The 12,854-nt window shown below is 38.9% G+C and overlaps 1 protein-coding gene across 2 annotated transcripts in view; it reads left to right on the forward strand.

Moving 5' to 3' along the window:
- Window positions 1–10,191, forward strand: part of negr1 (neuronal growth regulator 1) — a 449,973-nt gene extending 439,782 nt beyond the window's left edge. For both annotated transcript variants that reach the window (XM_014215672.2, XM_014215673.2), the window contains one exon: window positions 2,221–10,191. In XM_014215672.2, the coding sequence (XP_014071147.1) occupies window positions 2,221–2,321 (101 nt within the window). In that variant the 3' untranslated portion in view covers window positions 2,322–10,191. The remainder of the gene's footprint in view (window positions 1–2,220) is intronic.
- Window positions 10,192–12,854: the final 2,663 nt, after the last annotated feature.

The following is a 12,854-nucleotide window of genomic DNA, read 5'->3' on the forward strand; positions in this document are numbered from 1 at the left end:
AAAGCGCAGGGGGATATTAAACAAGCACAAAATAAAGCACTGCTAAGAAGCAGGTAATATAGACTCTCTTTAATTACTTCTGCTAGAGAAGGCTATGGTGTTTGTTGGCACACTTGACTGTAGACCAGAAAAAACACTCAGGATAGATATTATTATGCACATGTGCTTAAAAAAAGAGGATAAAAAGAAAATTGTACAGGAGATTACACTGATTGTGCTTTTGACCCAGCAGCCATGCCATGCCATGCCATGTCCACAGCTCGGATAAGGAATCCTATAGCCGAGAAGGGGAAGAGGATCTGCTTATATGGCCCCCGAATTATTTTGTTAGCATGGCTACACAATGCACACTCAAGCTCCGGCAATAGGGCCATGCAGGACATGAGCTGTTGCCATGGTAACCATCTCGGCTCTAGCAGCCCAGGAAAACTGTGTCATTATCCTCCGCTATGGATTGGAGCAAAGTGAGAAAGAGAGAGGCTGCAGTCCACAGCCTGCTCATGCATCTTACAAACCCCATCACAATTTGCACAATTTCTCTCCTCTATTCAAACCTTTCTTTTTTTGCTTTCCATTTGTTGGAGAGTACAGTTTTCACAGTAATAGGTAAACAACAAGCATAATACCAGAGGAAAATTCAGGAAAAATAGCAGGCTGAAATGGGATGTGTAGCTTTTCACATTTGCTGTCAAATTTCTGTAATTCACAAAAATAACTGTCACCACCAAGTTGTTATGTGAACACCAACAAACTGAAATATGTACTACACTTTCCTGTCATTAAGCAACTCACCACATGACACTAAGATATATAATCCATTACAGGAATCTTATTGAATTCAAACACAAAATAAATTGACAATAGCTCAACATGATGTTGATCCTCAACATATAAAATACAGATGTATGTGGACAAATCTGAAGACATTTGTAGAAGTTGTTGCAATGTGTGTTTGCTTGTGTGTATGTAAGAGAGTAAGTAACTGCTTGCGTATACACCAGTGCAGTATATATATGCAAACCAAAGTCCACATTGGAGGAGTTACATTAACTAATTACATAGGTGTGTAAATAGAGGCACCCTACTGTGATGGGCTGTGCTCCACATGATTTCCCCAGGTAGGGCTGAGCCTGCCGGGTAGCACGTGTGTGAGTCTGTGTGTGATCCTCCCCCTCCCTCAAAATGAAAGCCTTTCCATTCCCTCCTGCTCTGAAGCATCTCTCCAGAGACCAGAGAGATGTGTTTGCTCATGAAGCACCAGTGTACTAGTGTCCACTGGTCAGGATCAGAATTTCCTTGGAAACAGCAGATGGCACAGCTGCATCTGACTAACACATTCAAATACCACATTCATGTAGCATTTGTTGCTTCCTTCCCTCCTCTCCTTCTTCCCTTGTTGCCTATTTTACCTACAGTGTCAATATCAGTCACACGTATGTTTCCACATACATGAAAGGACTCGATAGAGGGAAGGAATATGGTTGAAACATTCATTGAGATGTCGAAATGCAGCCTTTTAAGAGTGTATTTGATCTTGGCCATATTCTATTTAAATGCAGAGCCCTTCATCACACCCTCATAACATGTGTCTTTCCCAAAGTATTTTTCCTCTTTTGACTATTAGATTAGTCATCTTTCTTTTCAGGCAGGGGTCCTAAATGTGTGATATATACTTGACACTTGTTTTTGGCCAGCCAGTGAACAGAGTAGCGAGTGTTTACGTTTGTACTGGTAACATACTGTAGTCTGGCTATTTTGGGTTCTTTCCACTGGTCAGGATCATAATTTCCTTAGAAAGCAGAGAGCACAGCTGTGTCTGACTAGCACATTCAAACGCCACATTCAAGTAGAATTAGTTGCTTCCTTTCCTCCTCTCCTCATTCCCTGTTACCTCTTTTACCCACTGTGTCAATATGAGAGTCACACGTATGTTTCCACATATATAAAAGGACTCAGTAGAGGGAAGGAATATGGTTTAAACATGAATTGAGATGTCAAAATGCAGTGTCTTAACACAGCAAGAACATTGTTTCTTGGAACAGAATGGATTTGTTTGTCATCTGACTCACAATCTTCATAAGAGCTTAGGTAAACGGTAGTAGTTATTGGTGGTTTGCTAACGACTGAAACAAATGACTGAACAAAATGACTGAAAAAGAGGTGTGGTGTGGTGAAAGTGCAATCATACTAATCAGTGTGTCTCTTGTTTCCTGCCCGCAGCGCCAAACACTGCGCCGTATGGGAGTACAGGAAGAGCGGAAGTCCTGCTGGCCTGTCGGTACCTGATCCTGGCTCTCTCCTCCTTCATCAGTGTGTACTAGTGGAAGGGCAGCCATACACAATGACTGTAAAGAGCCCTTCAAGCATTTATGAATCCTTTGACAATGCTCATGTCTGGATCAAATCTGGTACAGTTTGTTGAAAGCAGTGTGGGATATAATCAGCATTACTTATGTGGGGATGATCGTTTTATTTCTGTGGAATTTCTCATCATGTAAATACTTAAAAATCGTTCGTTTTTTTATTTTGATTGTCCACTTTGTGAATCAGTGCTCATTGTCCCCTTTCAAAGACCATGAAAGCTCCGAAATTTGTTATTTTATTATTCTCTCACCAGGAGGTGGTGATGCGGAAATTGACATTTTCATCTCAGTTTTTGTAAATGGCTCAAAAGATGCCATTGTGTGTCCCTCAATACATCAATGCATCATTTCCATACTAATGTTGTGGCCAGTATTGAAAGTATACAGGGTTAAAAAGGAAAGCATCATTTTAGATACCATTCATTACAAATTAAGGTTAGAGCATGGTAGAATGATGACATATTTTGAGATGTGCTAGTATAATAATACAATAGCTGAAATGCTGCACAATAGACATTGGAAAGGGAACATTTCAGACATATTTGATCTTGGCCATATTCTATTTGAATGCAGAGCCTTTCATCATCTGTCCCAAATAATTTTTCCTCTTTTGACTATTGGAATAGTAATCTTTCTTTCCAGGCATGGGTCCTAAATGTATGATATATACTTGACACTCATATTTGACCAGGCAGTGAACAGAGTAGCAAGTGTTTACGTTAGTACTGGTAAGATACTGTAGTCTGGGGGGTAATATAATTTACATAATTACCATTTCATCAGAAAACAGCTCACTCATTTTCAATACTGAAGGGAAGACAGTTTTCCTCTCTGAGGACAAGAAAGTACAAGTTTACAGTTTTTCATTTGAATTTCTATGGTTTGAGAGAGATGCGTTTACAAGTTTACAGAGGTACTGAACATGAAGAGGAAGACCTCTGATGAAGGGATACTTAGGTATTAGTAAAGATCTTCCAATATAGTAAAGTTTAAGACAACATTTAACACTGACTAACTATGGTTCTAGACAGATGCAAATATTTTCCATCCCGAAATTTACAAATAACATTAGCCTTGTAATTTAAGATCAAACTTTTAAATAACTAAGATGGGATTGGTAAATGGAGGATAAAGAGGATTTATGCATTATGATGTGTTTCAGTTTGAGTTTTATGAATCATATCTTCCACAGGACAAGGGAATTATGTCTGCCAACTTCTTAAAACACAGATTGGTCTAATGAACAAAACGTGTACTATAAAACCGGAGACAACATAGCCATCGAGATATAAATCTGAAAGCACAAATACTGTACTTGCTGTTATTTTTGATTGTGTAGTGTTTTGTTTTTAAAATATATAGTGAAGACATTTTTGTTTGATTAATTTTCTGTTTTTATTATTTTGTTTGTACTGGAATTGTTTTCAGCCTGTTTGGTGGTATATGAAAATACTGCACCATATAATCTTGTTTAAATGTAAGTATGATGCAAAATGGGTCAGAAATATATTTATTATCTTCCTTTGTGAAAACACTGTAAAAAAACAACAACAAAAAAACGATTTAAAACGTGAATCTGGATATGTGAAATTATTTCAATGAAGCACAGTATGGCATAGTTTATAATGTTGTCAATTAATTTAGATGCCATCACTGTTGTTGATTCTTGTCAAAACAATAGATTAAAAAAGAGATGTTTGCAATCTAATTATCTACTTTTTGAAACTGAGGTGGTGTGAACCAATATAACAGTATTATAGAAATGAGTAAATTGTGTGTATATTTGGAGAAAATAGGATTCCTTTTGATCTTATTGGTAGAGCCGGTGTGTAGTTTAGTTTTCACACACTTGTTTGATGATGTGCAGAGAGTATGATTGTGCTGCATGTCAAAATTAACCTGTGTTTTAAGGTGGCCAGTTTACAAATAATCAATACTTTTATGGGTAAAACCAGTTTTAAGAATGTTTCAGCTCTATGACAAAAAAAGAGCATTGCATACTAAAACTCACCAGGCTACATCCATTTGTGTTTTGTTTGAATCTAACTTGAGTATTTATGTGACAATACTGTGTTGCTATTTTCAAGTCTTAGTAAGAGTGGCACATTGGTGACAGCATGGAGTGTGTTGGTTGCCTGTCTAAGCAGCTCAGAACATGGAATTATTTCATCATGTAAAATGTACTGTGTTTTCATTATTTTGATTATACAATTTGGCATTAACCAAGACCATTTATATAGTCACTATTATTTGCAATTTCCTGATGTTTCCTGATGTTAACAGACTTAAAATTACACATTTGAGTTAAAGAGCAACTGCCCCTAAAAACCAACTACTCCTTTTAAAAACACCTATGCGGTATCGATTTGATTAAATAGGATAATTTTGGTCATAAAGTCAGTCTTGTCCAAAACCGAGATTTGCGAGATGATAGGGAAAAATGTTATGTAATGGAATGAAGGTTACCTTAACAGTTTTCCTTGGGTTGGGTTTATTTCAATCCTGCCCACAGCTGGCAGCACTCAAGTAATCATCAATTCAGAGTGCAGCTGGCCTATGGCCAATTTGGTTTGACATTCGATATCCCTATGGGGCATTTCAATAGCTCCAAATTTCAATAACTTAACCTCAAACCAACAAAAAATTGTAGAAATTCATATACAATTATTGAAAGCATAAGAGACTAAAAGGTGAGACTAAAAGGTGTGCAACATAAAAATATTGTCCCATTTACATTGTGTAATTTCTTGACAGTCCCTAACTAGCCCCAAAGATAGGCTATCCAAAGTCAAACCAACTCTGCCACAGTCCCACACCAGCCAGCTGAAGCTAATTGGTGAATGAAGTTGGCTAGAAATAGCTAGCCTAGGCAATTTCAGGATACAATACCTGGTTAGACTGTTTCAAGTTATCTAGAACAGGGTTTTCCAAACTCGGTCCTGGGACCCCCCTGGGTGCATATTTTGAGTGAATGTGCAAACACTTGCCACGTGTGAACACACATTTTTTTTCTTCACAAAAGTAGTGCTGTATTAGCGGACCGATATAGCTGTCTGTACCACAGGTAAACAACAAAATAATAATGAGTCCCCCCCTCCATCTATTGAGATGTTTCCTAGACAGTGTTTGATGCGGACACCACTGTGCCACAGTCCACTATACCAATCCAGGATGCATTTGGGTAAAAAGCTTGTGCTGTTTAAATTAGACTAACATACCTGGGTCATGTTCATTAGGGCACACAACAGAAAAAATGCTTTAAAATGTTTTGCAATGGAAAACTAAATTGAGTGTTTCTTATTGGACAGGAAGGAACATGGTTTCTTTTTTGACAAAGAGATAAATTAACATGACTTTTCCACTCTAACTTTAAGAGGTGGGTCACAACAACAGTTGTAATTTCAACAGAGGATAATCCAAATCAGAGTATATTTGAAAACCAAGGTTGTGTTTATTAGGCTTCAAAAGAGGAATGAACCATGTTCATTCCTCACTTTGTCAAAAATGAGGCCCTGGCACACATCTGCAGAGGTTATCCCCCTGTGAATAAGGTGACCTGTCTCTGTGCTAGCTGTTAACAGAAAATCATTCAGCTTTCACATTTCAGATAAGAGGATATTTAAGTATTCATGCAATTACGACCAGGCCAAGCTCTGAATTTTCCCTTGAGTTTTACCACTGCAGTATTGGGGACGACTTCAAAGAGTGCTCTTCAACTCACCTGATATTGTGATAATCCCTCAATTTAAATGTGCAATGCTTTGAATACAGAATAGAAGGCATTGTTTTGAATAATGAAACAACAGCTGTCAAATGAGTCCACAAGGGGAACAAGTAATGTACTGAATGTGCCTTTAAAGTATTTAAATAATACGTTAAATACCATATCCTAGCCTCATTTATAAAACAATTATTGCACCTCTAGATAAGGCCCTTGGAGAAGGGTCATTTACAGGGCATATGTATTTCAACAATATCAAAAGATTCATGATTGCTTAATCATTCCATATCTTGAATTCGCTGTATGTTATCGCTTAAATATCACCAGTCATATTAAGCTTTTCAATAATACAAGCAATGTGCTACATGCAGGTTAAGATCATTTGATCCGATGTGGATAATTTCCCCCATTTTGTCTCCAACTATTTGCTTGTATTGGGTTTATGTGGTAAAATGTAAAAAAAAAATAAAACATGATCAGGCTTCATACAGCATTTCATTGCAGTATGCTGTGAAAACAGTTTATTTCTTGTAGATAGTGTAATAGTTACATTCCAAGCAAAATACAGTAAAACAACACTCAGTTAGTCTAAAGCATCCTCAGCAAAAATCAATTCACATCGTTATAGGAACTCAATGAGAGTATGGGCAAACCTTATTTAAGTGTGTTTTTATTGAATCTTTATAATTTGATTACTGATTACACCTTCATAGCTCCCGAGTGGCGCAGCGGTCTAAGGCACTGCATCTCAGTGCTAGTGGTGTCACTACAGACCCTGGTTCGATCCTGGCCGTGATCAGGAGTCCCATAGGGCGGTGCACAATTGGCCCAGCGTCGTCCGGGTTAGGGGAGGGTTTGGCCGGGGTAGGCCATTGTAAAATAAAAATTTGCTCTTAACTGACTTGTCTAATAAAAAAATTACTGCACAATACTCAGACCTCAGGAAAGATATGCCCATTTTTTTATGTTATATCGTTGGTGTGCATCTCTGAGCGATGTTAAATCAATTCCTGGGGTCATTTTATTGTGTATCTGAGCTATTGCCGTTCAAGCAGACAAAACTCTTCATACCAGCTGCCAATGGATAGAAAAGTATTTGACGTGTTAGTCATTTATCAGACTCTCTCTACAATTAGTGAAGTTTTCAGACCCCAAAAGTAGAATAATGTCAAGATGAGTCAATTTCCCATGTCATCTGTTGTGTAGATCCAGCCATATGCCTTTCTTTTCCATTAATTTGGAGTTGGGGCTTACAGATGGCTCTACAAGGTACATGGTCTGGGACGTGGACTAATCTCAACATATGACAAACTTACATTTTGGAGTGAACTGTCAATTTAATGTAAAACTCAGTAGCTAATGTAAGATTCCATTGAATCACAGTGCCAAAACCGAAGTGCGTGGCCACTCCCGATTGTTATCTCATCAACACACACAATAGTAATTAAAACAGCTTCGTTTGTAACTCTACTATTGTCTTGTAAAACATGCGTAACAGAGTTAAGGACATACCATAACCTCACTCCACAGCTAGCTTGAAATGTCTCCGATGGCGCATCTTTTGTATAGCTAGAACAGTTTATATTTTGTCATGCGGGCGGTCACGTGTGTTGGCGAGGTAGAGGATGCTGGTTCAAGCCCAGTCAGAGGCAAGTTCAGGGAGGCAAAGCTTTTATGCTAACCTAGCACACTGGCGCCGGTTATACAATCATACTTAGACTAAATGACCTGGAAGAGTTATTTGAAACCTGTTTATGCTATGTCAAAATTTGAGAATTTACATTGGTGACTGTTACTCAGGCTTTGAGTATTGAAAACAGTTTATTTCCTGTCCTCGAACAACTTGCTATTGCTTGATTGGCAGTATGAGAGGATATGCTGTGGTTTATCGAGATGATTAGGATGCTGTCCGGCCTTTTTCTCTCTTGCTTTTGCCTGGCTCTTCACAAAGGCATCTGTTGGCTGAGTGAATGGAGAATGGCCAGAGCCGTTTTGAGAGAGGCGATTCCTCTGACCCTGCGGTTAATAAAATCCTTCCTGTGCCTTTGTCAATTTTTACTGGGCGATTTTGTCAAACGCTGGAGGTGCTGCCTGCTCGGGCCCTCTGTGTCCACTCCCTGAGCAGCATACTGAGTAAAAACCTCTGTGTTTTTAAAGTACTCACATTCAACTCAGTGAATACGCTTGTAGCACAGCAGGCAAGAGCTCTCCTCGCCCCTGTCAACCCGAGCCACAGACCCCTTCTACATTTTTGATAACTGATCGTCAGGCAAGTCTTCATACAGCATTGTGTGGTGGAAAATAGTCATGTAAAAAATATATATATCTGGTTTGCAGCATCTGTCTTGAACTTTTCAAATTGTCAATTTTTTATTTGTGACTGGCGTGAATGTATCTCGCTGTTGATAGTATCCTTTTCGGCAGTACAATAGCTGCTAAAAAGTGGAACGTGTGGCTTTAAAAGGCATACTATGAAGTATTTGTCAATCTCTCCCTCAATACTTTCACTGAGCTGGAAAATAAGTTAGCAAGGCACTGATGCAGAGACTCCGATAATGCTACATTTTAAAGCAAGCTATCTAATCATAGAGAGTCTCCATGTGCAGTTGATGACTGAATCGCACAGTGAGAAATGTTTTTATGTAAACTTTGAGAGCAATTGTCAGTTTCAAAAAGGACCAAGCAGGGTGTTGTATAAAAAATATCACTATGAAACTAAATACAGTACAATCCAATTAGTTTTTTTGTTATTGTGCCTCCGATGGCACATTTTATTGTTTCATACTGAATGACATGGCAAATCCTGAGTTCTTGCCAGGATGATCTTTAAATCATTGATTTAATCATAACCAACTACCACATGATGTTGAGTGTAAGAGGGAACAATTTATGACATTTCACTGAGCCATTAGTTTCTATGGAATGAAGCACAGAGTAGACAATGATTTGCTTTTCACCCAGGCAACCTTTCAAAATCAACACACTATCATTATTTATTCAAAATTCGTGACATGCACACAAAAAATACACTTTTTTGTGTGTATTACAAGATTTTCATCACAACATATTAAATGTGTATTACACAATCTTCTTCATAACGCATTTGTGTGCATTATACGAATTCCAATTTGTTGTGGCTAATATTAGCTAGACTAGCTAGGTGGCTAACGTTAGCTAGACTAGCTAGGTGGCTAACGTTAGCTAGGCTAGGGGTTACGGTTAGGGTTAGGAGTTAAGGTTAGAGTTAGGTTTAGGGGCTAGGGCTAGAGGTTAGGTAACATGCTAGCTAAGTAGTTAAGGGTTAAGGTTAGGGTTAAGGTTGGGAGTTAGCTTAAAGGGTTAAGGTTAGGGGAAGGGTTAGCTAACACACTAAGTAGTTGCAAATTAGTTCAAATCCAAAGGTTGTCGGTGATGAAATTCAAACACGCAACCTTTGGCTTGCTAGACATACGCCCGACCAACCTCCTTCCTATTTTATTTGTCTTAAGTAACCTACTATCTTTATCTGTGATTGAAAATCGTGTACTAATCACTAAAATATATACTTTTTTGTGTGCCTGTCACGAATTTCCAATTCGCAAGTCTATTTCCCAATAATCTCTGATACTGGGGTCTTCGAAATATGAGGTGCAGCATTTCCCTGTCTTATATATCTTTCTCTCTGTACATATGTTTATTTCATTATATCCTTTTTTTTTACAACGATGTTGATGATTATGTGGAGTAGATGGTTACACCATAACAAAAAATATTTGTGTAGAGATTAAAAAATGTGGCAATTTATTTCATCCTCAAATCATCATTTAGAAAATTCTGTGATGAGAAATTTGAAATGGTTATCTTTACTCAAATGTGTATGAAGGTCCTTTAGCCACCAGGGATATAGTTGTATATTTATAGGCTCTAGATCACTGGAATGACATATATGGCTTTAAGTGGCATTGATATATATTGATATTTGTCAACAACAAAAAAAATCATGTACTTTAATTACTTTAAAGCTTACATTGTGTATAGCACGTATGCAAGTTAATTTTCATCATGTTTGATGTAATTTTTGTAGCAGTGGTTTGATACTAATAAATGGCAGTTTATGATGGAACTGTAGGATGCTCTGTATTGTCTGATTTGAGCAGTGAAGTGACTTTTCGGCCACTATCACCAGAGACACTGATATGTGCACGTTGTTATTTCACACAGAAATGTATGCAACATTTGTCTACCTAGACTTTAGGTGCTCCGGTATGAAGAGTACCTCCATCAAGGCTGAATTTCACTGTCCAGCCAAATCAAGTACAAGTGGCCATTGACTGACACTTCAGCCCCTCTCAAATCATTAATAATATCAGAGCTGAGAAAAGAGGGCTAAATCAGTTTGGTCGGTGGCTGAATAACTGACTGGAACCAAAATCTGGAGACAGCAGTCCTCTGGGACCAGCACTGAGTAGTCCTGCTATACAGTCTAATTGCCCCCCCCCCCCCCCCCACCCACCCATACATCTAATTTGCAGTGGCCTGATGCTGAGTGCTACAGAGTACTGATGAAGTCTACATCACACTCTTTAGATCCCCCACGATTAAAAAACTGCCATGGTTTCACAGCTATTCTGTAGGTGTATAGAGCAATAATTATTCCAAACCATTGACTCTATTCAATCAGAACCGCTTTAGCCAACATCTATATAGCAGTGGAATTGTGTTAAAGCTATCAAATCCACAAGTGGCTTCTGGCGGAGAGGAGTATATAATCCTGGTACCACTTCGGTAATAACTGGGTAATAAGATGGTAATAATTAGGTATTTACTAGGTAATTAGCTAGTAATTACCATTAGTAGTTACCATGTTGTTTCCCCCCTTTCCAGACATCCCAACCAGCCCACAAACAGCACAAATCGTCATTCTGTTGCCAAACTTTGCATATGCACTGTTCTTCAAGGAAATGTACATATTATTTTTTTTGCTGTAACACAACCAGTCATCTGACTCTGGGTAAGTAGAAATCTCGCACTATTGCCACAATCTCACACTATCCCTTTTAAAAGTGTGCCTCGGCAGAAATATATACAGTGCCTTCAAAAGGTTTTTACACCCCTTCACTTCATTCACATTTTGTTGTGTTAGGGAGTGAATGTTATTTTAAAGAAGGGTTACATGGAGAAAATTGGACCTCTCTGAAATGAAAATGGATGGCCCTCCCTTCAGCAAAATGTATTTGACCTAAACCCTCCCTGAACGCTTGAACAAAATAAACAAGTGACTCTCCCCTATACACAAAATAATAATTCAAACAACGTGGATAGCAGAGAAAATGTCTACCGTTTACACTCACTTGTTGGACAGACCAGAGTCTTAGATATTTAGTTTTAGAAACTCTTCTTCGTCCCATTAGCATTACATGACAATGCGGGAATATTGATCATGCTCAGGACTGCGGGCCAGAAGGTTATGGGTTTGCAGACCACCGTGGACCAGAGTAGGGGTGGAAAGATCTCCTATATAGTAAAAGCGTTGCATGAATCTGTCATCGTATTTGCAGATCTAAGAAAAAATATACTTTTACAAAGATTACGTGCCATGCAAAAGTATTCATCCCCCTTGGCATTTTTCCTATTTTGTTGTATTACAACCTGTAATTTAAATAGATTTTTCTTTGGGTTTCATGTAATGGACATACAGTCGTGGCCAAAAGCTTTGAGAATGACACCAATATTAATTTCCACAAAGTTTGCTGCTTCAGTGTCTTTAGATATTTTTGTCAGATGTTACTATGGAATACTGAAGTATAATTACAGTGTCAAAGGCTTTTATTGACAATTACATGAAGTTGAGAGAGTCTGCAAAGAGTCAATATTTGCAGTGTTGACCCTTCTTTTTAAAGACCTCTGCAATCTGCCCTGGCATGCTATCAATTAACTTCTGGGCCACATCCTGACTGTTGGCAGCCCATTCTTGCATAATCAATGCTTGGAGTTTGTCAGAATTTGTGGGTTTTTGTTTGTCCACCCGCCTCTTGAGGATTGACCACAAGTTCTCAATGGGATTAAGGTCTGGGGAGTTGCCTGGCAATGGACCCAAAATATTGATGTTTTGTTCCCCGAGCCACTTAGTTATCACTTTTGCCTTATGGCAAGGTGCTCCATCATGCTGGAAAAGGCATTGTTAGTCACCAAACTGTTCCTAGATGGTTGGGAGAAGTTGCTTTCGGAGGATGTGTTGGTACCATTCTTTATTCATGGCTGTGTTCTTAGGCAAAATTGTGAGTGAGCCCACTCCCTTGGCTGAGAAGCAACCCCACACATGAATGGTCTCAGGATGCTTTACTGTTGGCATGACACAGGACTGATGGTAGCGCTCACCTCGTCTTCTCCGGACAAGCTTTTTTACGGATGCCCTAAACAATCGGAAAGGGGATTCATCAGAGAAAATGACTTTACCCCAGTCCTCAGCAGTCCAATCCCTGTAACTTTTGCAGAATATCAGTCTGTCCCTGATGTTTTTCCTGGAGAGAAGTGGCTTCTTTGCTGCCCTTCTTGATACCAGGCCATCCTCCAAAAGACTTTGCCTCACTGTGCGTGCAGATGCACTCACGCCTGCCTGCTGCCATTCCTGAGCCAGCTCTGTACTGGTGGTGCCCCGATCCCGCAGCTGAATCAACTTTAGGAGACGGTCCTGGCGCTTGCTGGACTTTCTTGGGCGCCCTGAAGCCTTCTTCACAACAATTGAGCCGCTCTCCTTGAAGTTCTTGATGATCCGAAAAATTGTTGATTTA

The sequence above is a fragment of the Salmo salar genome, chromosome ssa10 (genome assembly GCF_905237065.1).
Source record: "Salmo salar chromosome ssa10, Ssal_v3.1, whole genome shotgun sequence".
Classification (NCBI taxonomy): Eukaryota; Metazoa; Chordata; class Actinopteri; order Salmoniformes; family Salmonidae; genus Salmo; species Salmo salar.